Source organism: Sus scrofa, chromosome 6 (genome assembly GCF_000003025.6).
Source record: "Sus scrofa isolate TJ Tabasco breed Duroc chromosome 6, Sscrofa11.1, whole genome shotgun sequence".
Taxonomy (NCBI): domain Eukaryota; kingdom Metazoa; phylum Chordata; class Mammalia; order Artiodactyla; family Suidae; genus Sus; species Sus scrofa.
In genome coordinates this window covers 60,294,535-60,316,442 of record NC_010448.4, presented here as the reverse complement: position 1 = coordinate 60,316,442, position 21,908 = coordinate 60,294,535, and the positions used below count along the sequence as shown (strand labels likewise).

At 43.3% G+C, this 21,908-nt stretch overlaps 1 protein-coding gene across 2 annotated transcripts in view; it reads left to right on the top strand.

The window, feature by feature from the left end:
• The window catches only part of NLRP13 (NLR family pyrin domain containing 13), a 62,872-nt gene that overhangs the window by 30,427 nt on the left and 10,537 nt on the right, over positions 1 to 21,908 (top strand). For both annotated transcript variants that reach the window (XM_021095072.1, XM_013998823.2), the window contains 7 exons: positions 1,470 to 3,039; positions 5,767 to 5,934; positions 9,244 to 9,411; positions 10,571 to 10,741; positions 11,380 to 11,550; positions 14,045 to 14,215; positions 17,315 to 17,485. In XM_021095072.1, the coding sequence (XP_020950731.1) occupies positions 1,470 to 3,039; positions 5,767 to 5,934; positions 9,244 to 9,411; positions 10,571 to 10,741; positions 11,380 to 11,550; positions 14,045 to 14,215; positions 17,315 to 17,485 (2,590 nt within the window). The remainder of the gene's footprint in view (positions 1 to 1,469; positions 3,040 to 5,766; positions 5,935 to 9,243; positions 9,412 to 10,570; positions 10,742 to 11,379; positions 11,551 to 14,044; positions 14,216 to 17,314; positions 17,486 to 21,908) is intronic.

The window sequence follows — 21,908 nt, the reverse complement described above, 5'->3', positions numbered from 1 at the left end:
ACAAGCCACATTCACCCCTGTTTTCCCAGGAGGTCCTCCAAGAACTGAAGTCAGGTCTGACCCAGATTGACATGGAGACTTTGCTTTGCCCTGGGACCCAGTGCATGTGAAAGTCTGTGTGTGCCTTTTAAGGAAGGGGTCTCCGTTTCCCCCAGTCCCGTGGAGGTCCTGCACACAAGCCCCACTGACCCTCAATGCCAGATGCTCCAGGGGCTCTTTCTCCCAATGCCAGACCCCCAGGCATGGGGACTTGATGTGGGCCTCAAAACTCTTACTCCTGTAGGTGAATATCTATGATACAGTTACTTTCTAGGCTTTGGGGCTTCCCACCTAGGAGGGATGGGGTTGCTTATATCACATAATCACCCCGCTGCCTCTTGATGTGGTCTCCTCTTTGTCTTCTGGAGTAGGATATCTTTTTGAAAGTTTCCGGTCCATTTGGTTGAGGATTGTTAAGCATTTGTTGGTAATTTTGTTGTCTTTATGAGAGAAGTTGAGCTCCAGTCCTTCTGTTCTGCCATCTTAATCCCATTTCCAAGGATCTTCTTGAAGAAGAAATCTCTCCATCCCTAGGAAATATGCTGCCTCCATCTCTTCTTTGTCTGTGTCTCTTCCGACATTCCCAAGGGTGTAGACCAAGCAGTGACACTGCCTCAGGGCTCAAGGTTCTGTGAGGCAGCTCTTTGCTTTCTTTCTAGCACCAAAATCCACTCTCCAAAGAGCAGTGAGAATGGATTTTAAAAAATTAGTTACTTACTTAGCTATTTATTCCTTAAAGTACAGTTGGTTAACAATGTTTTGCCAATTTCTGCTGTACAGCAAAGTGACACAGTCATACCATGACCTCTTAAAAATGTGAACTGTGGCTTAGCATCTTTTGATCTTTAGAGCAGAGATGACCATGATCTTGCCCCTCCCTTATGGCTCGGCTCACCCCCCACCCTGTGATCTAGAATGTTCTCATTTGGGTCTGAGGTTATTTGGATCAGCTTTTCACTCTGCGTGAAAGAGTCTTGTCCTACATCTAGGACTGAGTTCTTCTCATGATTGAGGTGTCACCCCTTAGGTAGAGCCCTCTATCATCCCTTCCCCTTAAGAGGGCATTCTCAATCCATTCTGTCACCCTAGGTTTTTTATTCTTGCATATCATCAAGGTATTTCATTTTTTAAAGTTTCTTTGATGTACAGTTGATTGACAATGTAGTGATAATCTCTGCTGTACCACCAAGTGATTCAGTCCTGCATGTAGACATAGCCGTTCTCTTTCAGATTCTTTCCCCCATAGCTGTTTCACTTCTCTGCTTTCCTCCACCACCTCACCCCAACAATTCCAAAACAAAGACCCTTGAAGGCAGAGATTGTCAATCTTTGCTCAAGGCTTGATGTTGGTACTTTACTGAGTAACTCCTAAAGCTAACCTTCGTTATGACCCTTGTTTTGTTCTGTTTTGCCTCACATCTCTGTCTTAGCCCACAGGAGAAAGTACAGAGAGAGGATGAAGGATAAAATACTGCTGATGTGGGACAGTATCCCTTGGCCTGAAGGCCACATCTATCTCCGTCACATGACCGAGCAGGAGCACGAAGAGCTGAGGAGCCTACTGTATCCTAACAGGACTGGAGCCCAGCCCGAGACCATCATCTTGGGGGGCAGAGCAGGGGTTGGGAAGACCATCCTGGCCATGAAAGTCATGCTGCATTGGGCAGAGGGCTCTCTCTTTCAGCACAGATTCTCCTACGTTTTCTATATCAGCTGCCACAAGCTTCAAAGAATGAGGAACACCACCTTTGTTGGCCTGCTTTCCCAGGACTGGCCCGACTCTCAGATCCCCCTCACCGAGTTGATCAATCATTCCGAAAGGCTCCTGTTCATCGTTGACGGCTTTGAGGAAAGTGCTGTGTCCTCCACCCTGGAGAGGAGCCCACCCTGTTCAGACTGGTATACGCCACTCCCAGGGGACAGACTCATCCTCCACTTGCTGAAGAAGGAGTTGGTGCCCCAGGCTACCTTACTGATAACAGCCCGTGACACTCAGATTGCCTATCTTAAAAAGTTGTTACCGAACCCACACTTCATCTTCATCTCAGGCTTCACAGAGGAAGACCGGGGGGAGTACTTCATCAGGTTCTTTGGTGACCAAGACAAAGCTAATGCAATCTTGCGATGGCTAAGACAAAATGAAACTCTCTTTGATTGGTGTTCTGCCCCCCTGGTCTGCTGGACTGTCTGTTCCAGCCTGATGTGGCAGATGACAAGAAATCCTTCTTTCGAGATGAGCACCCAGACCGTGACCAGTATCTATGCCTATTTTTTTTCCCAATTGTTCACAACAGCAGAGGTGAATTTGTCAGATCAGAGCTGGCCGGAGCAGTGGAGAGCCCTCTGCTCTCTGGCTGCAGAAGGAATGTGGTGCTTGAATTCTGTATTTGCGAAAGAGGTCCTGGAACACTGCCATCTGGAGGCCTCTTTTATTGATTATCTCTTGAGGTTGAATATTCTTCAAAAGGTCATTGACTGTGAGGGCTGCATCGCTTTCACTCACCAAAGTTTCCAGATGTTTTTTGGGGCCATGTTCTATCTGCTCCGGGGGACAGAAGGATCTGTTGGTGGACTTCCAAAGTTTGACGAGATAAAGGTGTTCATAAATGGTGTCTTCACTGACACCAACCTGTACTGGCATCAGATAGCGCTTTTTCTCTTTGGTCTTTTCAAAAGAGACTTAGCACGAGAACTAGAAGTTAGTCTACACTGTGAAATGTCTCCCAGGGTAATATATGCATTATTAGATTGGACGGAAGCGTTGGCTGTGGACGATCCTGCCTACATCCATTTCGAGTTCCTTCAGTTTTTTCAGTGCTTGTGTGAGATGCAGGATGAAAACCTTGTGCAGAAGGTTTTGAATCGCCTTCTTGAAGCTGATATTGACATCGATAAGAATGAGGGACTCCATGCTTCGTCCTTATGCCTGAAGCACTGTCCAAAGTTAACTAGGCTGAGGCTCTCCATCAGCAGTCCCATTCCTCAAGTGCAAACTCGGCGGTGAGTCATGGAAAAACCATCCCTTCCCTAACTCTCTCATCCGCAAGGCACTGCCCAAGATCTTCTACCAAAAAACCAGTGGTTCGTAGATGTTGTGTTATTGATGGTTATGATAGACCAGACATTCTAGTTCATCTGTAACCTGTGAGTATATTTTCCTTGAGGTATGATGAAGGGTTTCTTGGCCATGTTTGCTCATCTCCTTAAAGGTAGGTTGTCTGTCTCGGGCATTGCGTGTTGAAGCATCATGTACCAGTCACTGTATGGTGACAGCTACTTGGGTCTGAGCAATGGCCATAACTGCATGGAGGGGGAACTGTTACTTCATTCAGAGAGGAGAAAACTGATGGGTGAAAGTGCAATTTGCTTAGGTCATTGTGGCTATTGAGTGGCCTCACCTAGATCAGTGCCCGGCTTGCTTTGAGAGCTCCTGGCTTTTTTTGCCTTTTTTAGGGCCTCACCTGTGGCATACAAAAATTCTCAGGCTAGGGGTTGAATTGGAGCTGCAGCTGCCAGCCTCCACCACAGCCACAGCAACGTGGGATCCGAGCTGAATCTGCCACCCACACCACAGCCCACAGCAATGCCAGATCCTTAACACACTGAGCAAGGCCAGGGATCAAACCCACATCCTTATGGATCCTAGTCAGATTTCTTTCTCCTGAGCCACAGTGGGAACTCCGAGACTAACTTCTTTGTGTTCACCCAGATTGGAATAGTAGTAAGATGCTTGGCTTGGGGAGTCTGGGCTAATTAATGTTCAATATATTTTGGCTGTCATTTGTCTTGTCTTGACATACTGAAAACTTAAAAGAGGGGGCTTTATTTGGGTAGCATTCACTGTTGGGTCACGTAAACACCACTCCTACAAAGTGATTTTTCCAAGGATAATTCCATTTGTTAGGAGAGTAAGACTCAGTTGACATTATCCCTTTCTTAACGTACTGTCATCTTAAAGCTTAAGGACATTTCAGACCTTCCCTAAAGGTGATGATAGATCTTCTGATACTGAGGTTATTTCCTACTTCTCTACAGCACAGCTTCTTACTATTTTTTTTCTCAGTAATCTTAAACTCTGTATATCAGTATTAACTGGTAAACACATGGATGCAAAGGCATATATATACATCTCTCTCACACACACACACTCTCTCTCTCTCTCTCTCTCTCTCTCTCATGAATACGCTGGTTAAAGTCGGAAACAACTTCTCTAACCAGTACTACAGTTCCAGACTTAAGGAATGGAATTTTATATCCTTGAGACGCTTTCAGAATGTATTTGTTTTACTTCCCTCATCACATCTGAGATGGAAAAATTAATCTCTGACTTTAATGCTTTTTTTCCCCTTAACATGGAGAGCCTACTGCACTAGGAAGATTCCCAATAATTAGAATTTTAATGATTCTAAGTTCTAAATACTAACACGAATCTTCTACTCATTACAAAATCCTCTTTTACTGCACACACTTTAAAGGCAGAAATTTGGAACACAAAATAAACACTGCTAATGGGGGAAAAAGTCTGAGTCTGTCCTTTTTTTTTTTTTGTCTTTTTTCCTTTTCTAGGGCTGCTCCCGTGGCATATGGAGGTTCCCAGGCTAGGGGTCTAATTGGAACTGTAGCCGCTGGCCTATACCACAACCACAGCAACGTGGGATCCGAGCCACATCTGCAACCCACTATGGTCGGATCCTTAACCCACTGAGCGAGGCCAGGGATCAAACCCACAACCTCATGGTTCCTAGTTGGATTTTTTTTTTTGTCTTTTGTCTTTGTTGTTGTTGTTGTTGTTGTTATTGTTGCTATTTCTTGGGCTGCTCCCGCGGCATATGGAGGTTCCCAGGCTAGGGGTTGAATCGGAGCTGTAGCCACCAGCCTACGCCAGAGCCACAGCAACGCGGGATCCGAGCCGCGTCTGCAACCTACACCACAGCTCACGGCAACGCCGGATCCTTAACCCACTGAGCAAGGGCAGGGATCGAACCCGCAACCTCATGGTTCCTAGTCGGATTTGTTAACCACTGCGCCACGACGGGAACTCCTCTAGTTGGATTTGTTAACCACTGAGCCACGATGGGAACTCCTGATTCTGTCTTAAATGTACTTAAGTCTGAACTTTTAAGGATTATGAACTTGGAAAGAGTAAGAAACTTAAGTGGTTTCTTTCCTCTGAAAAGAATTGTTGAGATTTGGGAAATAAAACATCGGGTGTGTGTGTGTGTGTGTGTGTGTGTGTGTGTGTGTGTGTGTGTGTGTGTGTGTGTGTGTGTGTGTGTGTGTGTGTGTGTGTGTGTGTGTGTGTGTGTGTGTGTGTGTGTGTGTGTGTGTGTGTGTGTGTGGTATTTTTAGGGCCACACCCACAGCATATGGAAGTTCCAAGGCTGGTGGCCTAATTTGAGTTGCTGCTGCCAGCCTACACCACAGACACAGTAATGCCAGAACTGAGCCAAGTCTGCAACCTAAACCACAGCTCACAGCAGTGCTGGATCCTTTAATCCACTGAGCGAGGCCAGGGATTGAATCTTCGTCCTCATGGATACCCGTTGGGCTCATTGCTCCTGAGTCACATTGGGAACTCCAAACATGGGGAGTTTTGAGAACTGTGCTTTGGGGGTTAGACTTTTTCATGTTCAGAAGTCCAGGGAGTTCCTTTTGTTAGAAACATCTTGTAGGTGTTAGTTTAGTTTCATTTACTCCGATAAGACTTCTCTCTTCTCCCTCCCTCAGGGAAAGGGTTGTCGACTTTAAGATGCATCAGTGGCAGGACATTTGCTCCGTGTTCTGCAATGGACATATGAGAGAGCTGGACTTGAGTAACAGTAAGCTTAATACATTATATATGAAGAAACTCTGTCACGAGCTTGGAAGTTCAAGGTGCAAACTCCAAAAGCTGACGTAAGTGTGAGACTCTCACAGTTTGAAGAATTCCATGGGAGAATAGCCCAACTTTTCTCTTGTGGTTACAGCAGTCAGTATCTATTGGGCAGAAAGTAAGCTAGGTGCTCAGGAGAATAAAAATAAAGGGACTTAGATTTCTGAAGGTGCTATTGAGGCAAAGTGGATGGAAATTTTCAAAAAAGGACAATCTGAAAACAACCTAAATGTCCATCAACAGAGGAATGGATAAAGAAGATGTGGTAATAGGTACAAGGGAATATTACTCAGCCATGAAAAGAATGAAAGAGTAATCCCCTTCATGACTCAGTGGTTAATGAACCCAACTAGGATCCATGAGGATGCAGGTTTGATCCCTGGCCTTGCTCAGTTGGGTTTCTTTCCTCTGAAAAGAATTGTTGAATACTTCATAGTTCAGGTATCCCAATGGCAACTCAGATGGTGGGTTCAGTGGGCTCTGGCATCACCTCTATAGAAAGTCGTATAGTGTGATTTCCTGGGAGAGAGTACCCACAAAATAGAGAAGATGAGGTGTTCAGAGTACCACTGTGAAACTAAAAGTGATGATTCAAAAGATACTCATCTCACAATTTTAGTTAAAAATGGCCATCTCTCATGAATGATCTTACACTAGAGGTAGACTAATTTTTCCTTAAGCCTTTTTGGGGGAGACAGCTGTTTTGAGCTATGTATGAAAGAATAGAGAACTTCTCGGACAGGATGGGACAAAGTGCTTGAGAAGAACTAAAGGTGTGTGGAGTCCATGAGAAGTGTTATGCGTCTTCAGGAATGTTAAGTAGTTTGTGGTGTAGCATGCATTCATTCAGCAGATATTTATCAGGCATCTTCTACCTATTTAAAGTAATAGAAGTGAACGTAACAGGTACTTCTTAAAAGTTTTTTTAAAATTAAAAAAAATTTTAATTGTTATTTCCCGCTGTACAGTGGGAATTGTTATTTTTTTTTTCCTGCTGTACAGCATGGTGACCCAGTTACACATACACGTATACATTCTTTCTTTCTCCCATTATCATGCTCCATCATAAGTGACCAGACATAGTTCCCAGTGCTACACAGCAGGATCTCATTGCTAATCCATTCCAAAGGCAATAGTCTGCATCTATTAACCCCAAGCTCCCAATCCACCCCCTCCCTCCCCCTCCCCCTTGGTAACCACAAATCTATTCTCCAAGTCCATGATTTGCTTTTCTGTGGAAAGATTCACCTGTGCCATATATTAGATTCCAGATATAAGTGATATGATATGGTGTTTGTCTTTCTCTTTCTGACTTACTTCACTCCTGAAAAATTTTTATTAGAGTATAGTTGGTTTATAATGTGCTAATTTCTGATGTACAGAAAATGACTCAGTCATGCATATATTTGTGTGTGTATACATACATTCCCTTTCTTATATTCCATCTTGTTCTCTTTTAAGAGGTTGACTATAGTTTCCTGTGCTGTACAGCAGGACCTCATTGCTTATCCCACTCTAAATGTCCTGGTCGGCATCTACCAACCCCAAACTCCCCATCCATCCCACTCCCTTCCCCACTCCCTTGGTAACCACACATCTGTTCTCCGTGTCTGTGAGTCTGTTTCTGCTTTGTAGATGGGATTATTTGTGCCATGTTTTATATTTCACGTAAAAGTGATATCATACGGTATTTGTCTTTTTTGTTTTAATTTAGTATGAGGATCTCAGGTTGCATCCATGTTGTTGCACATGGCCTTATTTCATTCCTCTTATGGCCGAGTATGCCACTGTATATATATATGTATATATATATACATATATATATATTGCATCTTCTTAATCCATTCATTGTTTTGTGTCTTAAGGAAGGCTGTTCAAGCCTAACTGCAGAGTATTTAATCCAGTTCAACTCAATCCATGCAGGTCTGAGGACAGTAACTATGGCCAAATATTCTGCTCCTAACTCACCGAATCAGTGCATGCCATCTGATTTTTAGACCGTGAAGCATGACCATGAGAATTACAGAGAAGGAGCAGGATAGAGGTAGTTGTCCTAGACTCCAGAGCATCTAACCCAATTGCATCTCGATGTCAACTCTAAGTATTACTCGCTGTGTTCCTTATCAGTTACTTCTGATGAATCAATACAGGGAAGGAATGGTTAGTAGCCTGTGTTGTAGCGTGCATTTGTTCAATAGATGTTTATTAAGCATTTATTATCTGGTCTGAGGTTACAGTTGTGAACAGACCAGGTAATTCTCTACTTCATGAAGCTTACATTGGAGAAACAGACATAAATAATCAGGGTAGTATAGGAGATGATGATATTATCCAAAGCAGAAGGACATTGATTCAGAATCTCAGAAAGAGTGTGCAAGTGGATGCCTGGCAGTTTTAGGTAGGGAAAGCTCCTTTTACCTTCCCTATCTTCCTTAGAGATGGTTGAGTAATAATCTATATGTTGGATCTGAAGCATAGTTTTGGATTGAAACTTACTGGTCTTTGTAGCATGACGTAAGTAGAAATGACCAGGCTGCAAATCTGGCTCAAAAATAGGGAAGAATTAGTGGACGGAGGTGGACCTTACAGGAGAAACCCAGGAAGAAATAACTGATAAGGAACACAGCAAGTAATACTTAGAGTTGACTTCGAGATGCAATTGGGTTAGATGCTCTGGAGTCTAGGACAACTACCTCTATCCTGCTCCTTCTCTGTAATTCTCAAGGCCATGCTTCACGGTCTGAAAATCAGATGGCATGCACTGATTCAGGGAGTTAAGAGCAGGATATTTGGCCATAGTTACTGTCCTCAGACCTGCATGGATTGAGTGAACTGGATTAAATACTCCGCAGTTAGGCTTGAACTGCATTCCTTTATGTTCTCTTCCTCCCCCACTCCCATTTTGGTTCTAGAACTTCGTTCGTCAAGATAAGGAAAAACAAGTTCAGGAAAACACAAGAGTGTGTTTCTCATGAGGCCTCTCGGGGTTCATGCAGGGGGAGTCACCTCCTTGGAAGAGTAGGCAGCATATGATGAAGGCAATAGGAGAAAAAGAATATATATGACTGGGTCATCTTAATGGTAGATTGGGGGGAGGCATGGGGAGAGGGTTCGTTTCTGACCTGATACATCGAACTGAGCTTAGTGACCCTTGGGGAGTATATCTGAGGCTGCCTTTTCAAAGTTCAGTACCGTGGCACAAAGCAGTTTTTGAATTCCTCTTGCATCTTGTACATCCTTGTATCTGTGTGTGTGTGTGCATGTGTGAAAGGAGAGACAAAGCAGCAGCCTTCTTGCCCCAAGCTGACTCTCTCACCACCTCCTTTGCTCAGGTGCAAATCGATGTCTCCAGTGAGGATCCTGAAGGAGCTCGTCCTTGTCCTTCACTGTAACCCCAACTTGACCCATCTGGACTTGAGCTCTAACAACCTAGGAATCACTGTGTCCATGATGATTTTCAGAACTTTGAGGCACCCATCCTGCAGCCTCAAGTATCTCTGGTAAGTCTTTGATTTGCCCGATCTGTCTCCAAGGTGGCATCTGTGTTTGGTGTCACTCTGAGGGCAGTAGTCAGTGCTGTAGCAAGAGGGTATTGAGAAAGGCGAGCAAAGGGAATGAGTACATGGGTGTAGAGCAGTGGTTCTCAGATTTTAAAGTATATCAGAATTGCTGAAGGGGGCATGTTAAAACACACATTCCTGATGGAAATAGGTACAACCACTGTGGAGAAAAGTCTGGAGGTTCCTCAGAAAACTGAATATAGAACTACCCTACGATCTAGCAGTCCCCCTCCTGGGCATATATCCAGACAATGCTACAAATCAAAAAGGTACATGCACCTCTTTATGTATAATAGCACTCTTCACAATAGCCAAGATATGGAAACAACCCAAATGTCCATCAGCAGATGAGTGGATTGAGATGTGGTACATATATATCATGGAATACTATTCAGCCGTAGAAAAAGAATGAAATAATGCCATTTGCAGCAACATGGAAGCATCTAGAGGTTCTTATACTAAGTGAAGTAAGTCAGAAAGAGAAGGACAAATACCATATGACACCACTTATATGTGGAGTCTGAAATATAGCACAAATGAACCTATTTATAGAACAGAAGCGGATTCACAGACATAGAGAACAGACTAGTGGTTGCTGGGGAGGAGGGAGTGGAATGGATTGGGAGTTTGGGGTTGGCAGATGCAAACAATTTCATTTCGAATGGATATGAGTGAGGTCCTACTGTACAGCACAGGGAACTGTGTCCAGTCTCTTATGATAGACCATGATGGAAAATAATATAAGAAAGGGAATATATATATGTGAATGACCGGGTCACTTTGCTATACAGCAGAAATTGGCACAAAGTTGTAAATCAATTATACTCTAATTAAAAAAACCAACCCCCCCCCACAGATCCCTGGCGTCCACCCCTCCCCCCCAGATTCAGCAGGTCTACCACAGGGCCTCATAATTAGCATCTAGCAGACTCCGAGGGGATGCTGGACCGTGGATCACACTTTGAGTGGCACTTACCTGGAAGAGAGTAGCCATCCTGCCTCTGAAGGGATGAGGAACATGGAGAAAGCAGCTTCTGCTCATGGGGCAAGGGGGCCTCTAGATAAAGACCATCCTTCCCAGGAGTGACTCTTTTGATAGGTTGGAGTCCTGTGGCCTCACCTCTGAGGTTTGTCATCAGCTCTTTATGGAACTCGGCAAGAACACAAGTCTGAACTTTCTCAGCCTGGGGGACAACAGTCTCTGTGATGTTGAGATTAAAAGGCTGCAAGGGCCCTTGGGGACATCCAAGTGCCCCCTGAAGGAACTGTCGTAAGTCTTGCGGCTCTTTCAAAAAAAAAAAAAATCTTCCTTGCAGGTTGGAGTGGAAGGGTATGGGCGGCAGTGGGGAGGCTTCGGGATCCTCCTGTGGTATTCCCCCATCCCATTACAACTTCTAGTCAACTTCATTCTTCCCACTTTTCTCTCAGTAGGGTTCAGTCTCAGCCAGCTTTGCCCTCACCTTAGTTTTGGGTATGTGACCATCAGCCTCTTTGGTATAACCTCTGTAGGCTTCTGCTAGCCTCCTCTAAACATGGTGTTTTTCAACAAGGGGTGGTTTATTTATTTTTGTCCCCCAGGGGACATTTGTACACTTGGTTTTCACATTTGGGGAGGGGAGGATGCTCCTCGTATCAGTTGGATAAAGACCAGGTATGATCAGTTTTCTGCAGGATCCTGGAGGCCTCCTCCAGTAAAGAATGATCTGGCCCAAAAGTCAGTAGGACTGAGATTGAGATATCTTAGCTTCAGCCATCTTATTCTCCTCCTTGAAGCATTTGTTCTTTATCCAATTTAATCTTTGCATGATTTTGGGTCCCAGATGGGTGGCCCAAGGGATGGAGAGTTTGAGGAAGAAAAAAGAAACTGGGCATCTCGTGAGGCTCACCTTGCATCTTGACTTCCCGTAGACTGGAGAAATGCAGCCTGCCGGTGGCCAGCTGTCGGGACTTGGCCTTGCTTCTCATCAGCACCCATAGAATGACTCGCCTCTGCCTGGGATTTAATCAGATCCAAGATGCTGGCGTGAAACTTCTGTGTGCTTCCCTTGCTCACCCCAAGTGTCTCTTAGAGAGGCTGGTGTAAGTCCTTCCTGGCCCAGGTTCTGTAGTGGCTCTCCAAGGGGGGTAGGCATTGAGAAAGACCATGGCTCCTTCATTCGAGATCCAGTTACATCATGGAAAACTAACATTCATTAAGCAGTTACTCAAGGTGCTAGATGTTGTTGTAAATAGAGATTCTGAGGAGGACCCCAGATTGTGTTGAATCAATCTCTGGAGGTTGTGCTAAGGAATTCAGTTTTAACAAGGACCTTGGGAAATGATGATGCTTTCATCAACTGGTAGCTGAGTTCCTACCTCCAGATACAGATCTGCCCAAAGCTGGGGTTGTGTAAGAGGCAGACAAGCTCCCTGCCAGTGTTGGAGGATGCACTTTTTGAGTTAGATAGGACAACAACAATAGTTCAGATAGGAAGAAAAAGTGGAATGAGGAGAAAAAGAGGGGTGGGGTGGGTTTCTCATAAGGTCTTCTCCCACCAAGCTCTCTGAGGAGGTGATGCTTGAAGTAGAGACTTGAAGAACGTTGAGGAGGAAGCCACATGCAGAGGGTAAAGGTCCTGAGGTTGGAATGAGCTTGGGGTATTAGAGGAACAAAAAAACTAGTTTAGCTGGAGTGATGTGCATGAGGGAATAATGGGAGAGGGTGGAGCTGGAGAGGCAGGAAAGTGCCTGGAATATGCGCATGTGGTGTAGGACTTCTCGTTTTGTTTCAGGGTTCTACAAAGACGTGGTCAGAAAGACCATCCAAGCTGCTTTTGAAGGGTGGCCTGTAATGAGGGGCAAAAGTCTAAGCAGAAGCAGGTGCCTGTAGACAGGCAAGTGGCTAGGAGAGGGTCGGCCTGGGCCAGGTGGTAGGACTTCAGGGTGTATTTGAAGGCAGAGCCAATGGGAACTTGCTGATAGATTAGAGGTGGTTTGGGAGGGGAAGGAACCAAGAATGGCCACAGGTGATGGGCTTGAGCATCTGGGTGAAGGATGGTGGCTTTCTCTGGCCTGGTGAAAATGGGTTTGGGTGTAAGGAGTTTGGATTGGGACCTAGGAGTGTGAGATGCCTGTTAATCGACCATGTGGAGGTGTGTTCTGTGAGCAGGTGTATCCAGAACTGTAGGACTCCAGGCAGCTGGTGGGTAGGGATGAGAGTCCACATGCAGGGGTGGATGCTAAGCTGAGGATGCAGCTCTTTTCTTCTTGGGGGGAGATGTGGAATAGATGGAGAGTTGAGTTTTCTGAGATTGGATACTGTTCAGATAAGTATAAATGAAGGGAGAAGGCCAAACTTCTTGAGGTGCAAACATGGTGGTAATTGTGGTAAAAGACCATGGAATCTGAGCAAAGAAATGAAAGATTGGTACTCGCCTAACACTGAGACTCAAAGACCAGAATGTTAACAGGTAATGAACACGTACATCATAAGAACTAATATTAGACATGTGCAATCATTATAGCATAAAGTAATATAGAATTTATCATTATATCAATTTACCATGATATATTAATATTATATCATATATAATTAAACAATACATTCTATTACATAATACATAACACGTAACACTTATACAATGTATGATATATCATTATATAACATGTATTACATATAACATATACCTATAAATCAATTATATAACTATATAATACTTATTATATAACACCTGCTATATAAACATTGTATAATTATTCTATCCCTATGTATGATATAAATAATCTCTGACTATGACACATCTCCTGTAACTTGTATTGCACACTCTCACATTACTATACCAAACACTGTACGTGCATGTTTTCATGACAGACCATCATGGTCTCGACTTGAGGATGGAGGAGATGAAGCCTGAAGAGGGAAGAACACATCTTTGCCTGATGAATGAATGGCTGAGTGGCCTCTGAAGCCACGTCTGACTGGCTCTAGCTCCTGGGGTTCATTCCCAGCTACCTCAAGTCTATTTAAAATATTTTTCCTTTATTATTTCACATTTCTACTTACAAATTTAAAAAATTCTTAAACTTTATTTTCTTGATGTACAGGTGAACACACTTAATGGGTATACAGTTTGGTGAGCCGAGGGATAAATACACACCGTGAACCCATCATCACCATTCAGGCCATGAACGCATCCATCCCGTCCCAGAGTCTCCTCCCACCTCCTTTAGTGTTATTACTGCTTTCCTGTGTGGTAAATTTGATGTAGGATATGATCCACTTTTAGGTATATAGTATAGTATCGTCAGCTCTAGGCAGGGTCTAGGCAGTATAGTAGATCTTCAGAATGTATCTCACATGATTGAAACTTTGTATCCTTTGATCCCTGTTGCTTTATTTTTAAACCAACCACTAATGGCTGGTGTGTTCTCTGTGTGCTCATTGCATAAATCTGGAACAAGAAAGAGGAAAGTAAGCACAGATACTCTGCACATCCTGGCCTTTGCTCTGGGGAGACCTCCCAGGCGCCCTTGAAGGAGGGGCCTTGTTTTGGGCTGCTTTCCTGAAGACCTGTCTCTGTGACTGATCCCACAGGCTCTGGTTCTGCCAGCTTAGTGCAGCAAGCTGTAGGTACTTGTCAAACGCCCTCCTCCAGAACAAACGCTTGACACACCTGAATTTGAGGAAGAATAACCTGGGAGATGAGGGAGTGAAGTTTCTGTGTGAGCCCCTGCGTTGTCCAGATTGCAACCTGCAAGACCTGAAGTAAGCTTCAACACCTCCTCTTGGTTCGTGGTTGGGAGGAGGGCCATGTGACTTGACCTGTGAGTGTGTGAGGTTCTGGTGGAGTTTGAGTCCAGGGTGTGGAAGCCAGTCTATTGAGGGGCTTTGGCTTTTGTTGGAGGTGGGGGTGTGGGTGGATAGTGGTGATGAGGGGAAAAAATGGGAAGATGTGTGAAGGGCCAGCTGCACTGATCGTGGGTGTCAAGACCACCCTGTGGGTTTGATGACTGGGGGAGGGGCTCGGGGAACTCAGCATACTAGAAGTGACTTTGCATATTATTTATGCAATAAATGCTTATTTTCAACTATAAAGTCCATATCACTATCACAAAAGGCTCATGACTTCCAGTACAAATATTAGTGACTGTGGGAAGTTATCTGAATAACCACAGAGAAAGGGAGCTAAGGAATTCAGAAAGCTTTTAATGAACTTTTATTTATTTTCCTTTGTATATATTTTAATTATTTTTTATAACTTTAATAAATAGAAAATAATTTGATGACCTAAAAGGTAGCTGATGGAAAATTAAGTAGAATATTTTTGCCTTAGTCCTATAGAAAGTAAATTGACAGGATTAGCGTTAACTAGGCAGTGTGCCATTCAGATGAAACTTAAGTATACACAGTAGCCAAGTTTTAAGAAATTTTTTAAAGATAATTATTCAGTTATTTAAAAAAATCTAGATCAAACACTTATTCTATGCTTCATGGTAGCTCTTCTTAAGCATTATTTGAGGATTTTATTATTTTGGGATTTGACCCAGAGTAAAATGTATTTTTAAAGAAATTGAAAATGCCAAAACTAGTATTTGGTATCAGTCTAAAGCTTTTATCTTTATTTGAAGATGTGTTGTGTTTTAATGTAAGGTTGTCTAGCCCAATATAAAGACATTTTAGTTGAGTTATTGGTAGACCAAAAGTTTTATATATTATATAATGAGTTAGATTTTAGTTAAAATGTTGCCTTAAAAAAGATTTTTTAAAAAAGTGGTTATGCTGTCCAGTATGACACACACTGGCCACAGGTGTCTAAATTAAAAATAATGAAAGTTAGTGGCACAGTGGGTTAAAAATCCAAATGCACAGCTTGGGTAGCTGCAGAGGTGCAAGTTCAATCCCTGGCCTGGTGCTGTGGGTTAAAGGATTGGCATTGCCACCGTTTTGGCTCAGATTCAGTCCCTGGCTGGGGAATGTCCATGTGTCATGTGTGCAGCCATAAAAAAATTAAATTTATTTTAAATCAATTAAAATTAAATAAAATTAAGGTGGACTATAATAAAACTCTCAGTGCCTTCGTTACACTGACCACGTTTGAAGGGCTTAATGGTCACACGTAGTGAGCGGTGTTGGGTGAACAGCGCAGGTATAGGGTGTCAGCATCATTACAGAAACTGCTATTGCACTTTGCTCATCCACTGGGTACCAGAGGGTATGCGAAGCCACCTTTGGCCAGTGCTTCCTTGACACTTGCTTCCATGGAGCCACCAAAGCTTCCATTGTCATTTAAAAAACCCCTCCATAGGTCTTCTGCATACCCAGGTGTTTATAAACTCCGCACTTGTGTGAAAGTGTGTACGCCAACCAACATATCTGAGAATGTTCCAAATCCATACACAACAATTTTCACCCCTTTATGAGTATGTAGTACTTTGTTGAGGGAGTGTCTGTTTATGTAACCAGTACTCGGGCTGGTCCCCATCTTTGGAAATAGTTATAAAAGTTAGGCAGTGTGTCTGGGAACCTGTACTGTTGTGGATGTGTGTTAAGTATACTTATAGAATAAGTCCCTAGCAATAGAATGGCCAGGTCAAAGGGTATCTGCAATCCATGTTCTAACACACATCGCACCCCCGTCCTCTGCTTATATCACCACCTTCTAAGAGCATCTGTTACCTACACCTCTTGGCGCAGTGTTAGAAAATGTCCCTGATCTCTGTCAGCTAGAGGCGTAGAAAAATGGAAGTTTCCATCCAGGTGCAGTGGAAACCAGTCTGACTCATAACCACGATCCCTGGCCTTGCTCAGTGGGTCAATGATCCTGTGTTGCCGTGAGCTGTGGCGCAGGTCGCACATGTGGCTTGGATCCTGTGTGGCTGTGGCATAGGCCAGCAGCTGTAGCTCCAATTGGACCCCTAGCCTGGGAACCTCCATATGACGCAGGTGTGGCCCTAAAAAAAGCAAATAAAAAAAAGGAAGTTCAACAAGATAAACAAAGCTTTTTTTTTTTTTTTTTTGGCTGAACCATGGCATATGGAAGTTCCTAGGCAGAGTTGACGCTGTGACCTACCCCACAGGTTGCAGCAATACTGGATCCTTAACCAGGCTGGGGATTGAATTCACGGTTCTGCAGAGACAACGTCAGATCCTTAACCTTTTGTGCCACAGTGGGAACTCCAGGTTCAGCTCTTGATAGTTTTAAATGTGTGGACATGTGTCCTGAAGCCTGACTTCCTTTTATGGCTTCTTTAAGGATTTTTGCCTTAGGTTTGGCTTCTCTGCCTTAAGCTGTCACTCCTGAATTGTTTGACCTCTCTCTGCTCCCTGTGTCTGTCTGTGTCCTCCTCTGTGTCTGTTTTCCCTCTCATCTCTGTGTCTCTCCCTCCTAGCTTGCCTCTCCTTTCATGCTCTCTCCAAATATTTACCTGGATTACTTGCCTTGAATGTATTTTGCTATAATAATTCATTCATAGGGAATTTGGATCTGCCCTTAAGTGTGATTCTTGGTGTCTTTCTTGGCTCACATGTTGAGCTCGAAGGCTGCAAAACATGTGCTCTGATAGCAAAAGAGTCTGGGTGCTCTGAGAAGTGTCACAGGTAGAAGCCCTTCTCATGGGTGTGTTGATGGCCTGGGGAGGGAGACTTGCTCCTTTCACTTGCTTTCTTCCCCAGGTGAATAGAGTGCCCAGGGGTTTCAGACCTCCTAAATAGCTCCTTTGTCTTTCTGGGCTTGGGATAAGATGCCTGGTTTTGGCATCTCTTTTGGTTGGAAGAAAGTGAGAGGGACTGGACATTCAGAGCAAAGACGAAGGATTCAAGGATTACTCTCCCCCCACCCCCACCCTCTACATTTTTATCTTGCAGCTTGTCAGATTGTTCTTTCTCGGTGGAGGGCTGCCGGGAGCTTGCTGATGCCCTCAGGCACAATCAGAGTCTGAAAATTTTGGATCTTGGGGAAAATGATGTTCGTGACAATGGGGCGAAGGAGCTGTGTGAGGTTCTGAAGCATGTAAATTATGCACTGAAGACCCTCGGGTGAGTTCATGATGTTCTTTCTGCAGGAAGTCGTCCCCCCACCCCACCTCTCGGGGTGGAAAGGGGATAGTAAGTGGTCACTCGGGGCCGGTGTTGAGTGGGAAAAGGTGAAGGAAGTGTTGTACATGTAAGAATCTCCTCGGCTGGGCGTTAAACTCCAAGTTTAGAAAAAGTGCTTTACTTCGCCCCATCTTTGGTATATTGTAAATATTTTTACTTTCAATCTGTACATTTTGGACAGTAGGTGCTATGGTGCATGGCATACTTCCTGTCCTGTGAATCTTGGCTGTCTAAGGGGAAGACTGATTTTTTTTAAAAATTTCCCCAATACATAAATTTTTTTTCTACTGTACAGCATGATGACCCAGTTACACATACATGTATACATTCTTTTTTCTCACATTACATGTTCCATCATAATTGACCAGACAGAGTTCCCGGTGCTACACAGCAAGATCCCATTGCTAATCCATTCCAAAGGCAATAGTTTGCATCCATTAACCCCAAGCTCCCAGTCCCTCCTACTCCCTCCCCCTCCCCCAAGCAACCACAAGTCTATTCTCCCAGTCCATGATTTTCTTTTCTGTGGAAAGGTTCATTTGTGCCGTATATTAAATTCCAGATAGAAATGATATCATATAGTATTTGTCTTTCTCTTTCTGACTTACTTCACTTAGTGTGAGAGTCTCTAGTTCTATTCATGTTGCTGCAAATGGCATTATTTCGTTCTTTTTAATGGCTGAGTAGTATTCCATTGTGTATATATACCACATCTTTTTTTTTTTTTTTTTTTTGGAAGACAGATTTTAACCACAACGCCAGGTGCTTGCTCAGCAAACTAAGATGGTTTAGCCTCTGGTAATAGATTTTTCGGTTACCAGTAGCTCAAAGGATAGCCATCATTCACATAGGCAGTGCTCTCTGTGTCCTAGTTACTCCCACAAACAGTGTAGGGGCTTGGGGAAAACTGGGCTGAGAAGGTTAGGTCTTGAGATGAGCCCTGAAATAGCATCCCCAAGCCCCCCAAAAGAAAGGGGAGGGGAAAAAGCTCTTGGCGGGGGTATCAGCATATACAAGGGCTCAGAGGTGGGTTTTGCAAGGAAACTCAACAACATGTGGCTGGAACAGAGAGCGATAGGAATGGGAAAAGGGCATAAGGTATGGAGGAAAAAATTGTGTAGGTCAGGCTGTCATTGAAATGCTTACTGCATGCTTGGAAATGGGAAACACGCTATAATCATTACTTCATAGACTAGCATGGAGGCACCAGGAGGGCAGTACTTTTGTACCCATGTTATAGATGAGGAAATTGAGGCAAGGTGCTCACTTTAATAAAGTCTGATTCAGGAGCCAAGCAAGCCCTTTGTCTTCCAGCCTTATTGAGATGTAATGGATACATAACATCATATAAGTTTAAGGTGTAGAAACCGGTTTGTTTGATACATTTATCTGTTGCAAAGTGATTGCCGCTGTAGTGTGAGGTAAGACCTTCATCCCATCACATAGCTGCCATTTCACTTTCAAGTTTGTAAAACAGTATTATTAACTAGAGTCACCTTGCTGGTGTCTAGAAGGTAGTCATTTTATAACTGGAAGGTGGCACCTTTGGACCAATCTCTCCCCATTTACCCCCTTTCCTTCATCCCAGGAAACCACCCTTCTACTGTTTCTTTGAGTTTGGCTTTTTAAAGATTCCACGTATAAATGACATCATACAGCAATGTCTTTCTTTATGGAAATCCTGCCGTTTGTGACAACGTGAATGAACTTTGGGTGCATTGTGCTAATTGAAATAGGTCGGAAGCTATTTTTTCCCCACCAAATTTCTGTCCTTCAAGAAGCATTTTTCAGGTTCAATATTCTTTATCCTGTAGGTAAAGGAAAAGCCACCAGATTTATCCAAGTAAATCAGGGTCATAGTGAAGCTTTAAAAGCACCGAGGGTATAGTTTTAAGCCCACTCCCCCTGGGTGCTTCTTCCCAGAGGCAGAAAAGAGTTGAACATTTGCCGGTAGTTCCTTCACTGTAAGTGATAAAGTCATTTGTGATACTAAATTCACTTTCATGCAGTCTCATTCTCCAGCCTTAAAGCAGGTCCTGTCTTTTTGTACACGGGCTCCATCTTTGTCATCTAGGCTGGGGTTTCTCAACCATGGCACCACTGACATTTTAGGCTGGGTGATCTTGGCAGTGAGGGGCTGTCCTGTGCCCTGTAGGATGTTAAATAGCATCCCTGGCTTCCACCCACCAGATTCCATTAGCATCGTCCCAGTCTTAAGATAGTACCAAATGTCCATGGGGACAAATTGAGAAACACTGCTTAGAAGACAAAAGGAATACCATTAAAGATATATAATCAAGGTCGAGCACATATACTGCAGTGGTACAAGCCCTGCTGGGGGTGTGATCTGAAACATTTGCACACACCTGTTTGACACTGGAGCCTAGGCATTTCTCATCAGGATCTTCCTATCCATCAAATGCTCGATCTAGAAGCAGTCTCTGGAACATAATCAACCTCTTGAAATCTAAGGAAATACATCGATCCCCTGTATTCTTTTTTTTTAATATATATTTTTTTTAATTTTCCCACTGTACAGCGAGGGGGTCAGGTTATCCTTACATGTATACATTACAATTACCCTTTCTTCTGTTGCAAAATGAGTATCTAGACATAGTTCTCAATGCTATTCAGCAGGATCTCCTTGTAAATCTATTCTAGGTTGTGTCTGATAACCCCAAGCTCCCGATCCCTCCCACTCCCTCCCCCTTCCATCAGGCAGCCACAAGTCTCTTCTCCAAGTCCATGATTTTCTTTTCTGAGGAGATGTTCATTTGTGCTGGATATTAGATTCCAGTTATAAGTGATATCATATGGTATTTGTCTTTGTCTTTCTGGCTCATTTCACTCAGTATGAGATTCTCTAGATCCATCCATGTTGCTGCAAATGGCATTATGTCATTCTTTTTTATGGCTGAGTAGTATTCCATTGTGTATATATACCACATCTTCCGAATCCAATCATCTGTTGATGGACATTTGGGTTGTTTCCATGTCCTGGCTATTGTGAATAGTGCTGCAATGAACATGCAGGAGCACGTGTCTCTTTTAAGTGGAGTTTTGTCCGGATAGATGCCCAAGAGTGGGATTGCAGGGTCATATGGAAGTTCTATGTATAGATTTCTAAGGTATCTCCAAACTGTTCTCCATAGTGGCTGTACCAGTTTACATTCCCACCAGCAGTGCAGGAGGGTTCCCTTTTCTCCACAGCCCCTCCAGCACTTGTTATTTGTGGATTTATTAACGATGGCCATTCTGACTGGTGTGAGGTGGTATCTCGTGGTAGTTTTGATTTGCATTTCTCTTATAATCAGGGATGTTGAGCATTTTTTCATGTGTTTGTTGGCCATCTGTATATCTTCTTTGGAGAAATGTCTATTCAGGTCTTTTGCCCATTTTTCCATTGATTGATTGGGTTTTTTTTGCTGTTGGGTTGTATAAGTTGCTTATATATTCTAGAGATTAAGCCCTTGTCAGTTGCATCATTTGAAACAGTTTTCTCCCATTCTGTAAGTTGTCTTTTTGTTTTCTTTTGGGTTTCCTTTGCTGTGCAAAAGCTTTTCAGTTTGATGAGGTCCCATGGGTTTATTTTTGCTCTAATTTCTATTGCTTTGGGAGACTGACCTGAGAAAATGTTCATGATGTTGATGTCAGAGAGTGTTTTGCCTATGTTTTCTTCTAGGAGTTTGATGGTGTCCTGTCGTATATTTAAGTCTTTGAGCCATTTGGAGTTTATTTTTGTGCATGGTGTGAGGGTATGTTCTAGTTTCATTGCTTTGCATGCAGCTGTCTAGGTTTCCCAGCAATGCTTGCTGAATAGACTTTCCTTTTCCCATTTGATGTTCTTGCCTCCCTTGTCAAAGATGAATTGACCATAGGTGTCAGGGTTTATTTCCGGATTCTCTATTCTGTTCCATTGGTCTGTCTGTCTGTTTTGATACCAGTACCACACTGTTTTGATGACTGTGGCTTTGTAGTATTTCTTGAAGTCTGGGAGAGTTATGCCTCCTGCTTGGTTTTTGTTTCTCAGGATTGCTTTGGCGATTCTGGGTCTTTTGTGGTTCCATATAAATGTTTGGATTGTTTGTTCTAGTTCTGTGAAAAATGTCATGGGTAATTTGATAGGGATTGCATTGAATCTGTAGATTGCTTTGGGTAGTATGGCCATTTTTATAATATTGATTTTCCCAGTCCAGGAACATGGAATATCTTTCCATTTCTTTACATCTTCTTTGATTTCTTTGATTAAAGTTTTATAGTTCTCGGCATATAGGTCCTTTACCTCCTTGGTCAGGTGTATTCCGAGGTATTTGATTTTGTGAGGTGCAATTTTAAAAGGTATCATATTTTTGTATTCCTTTTT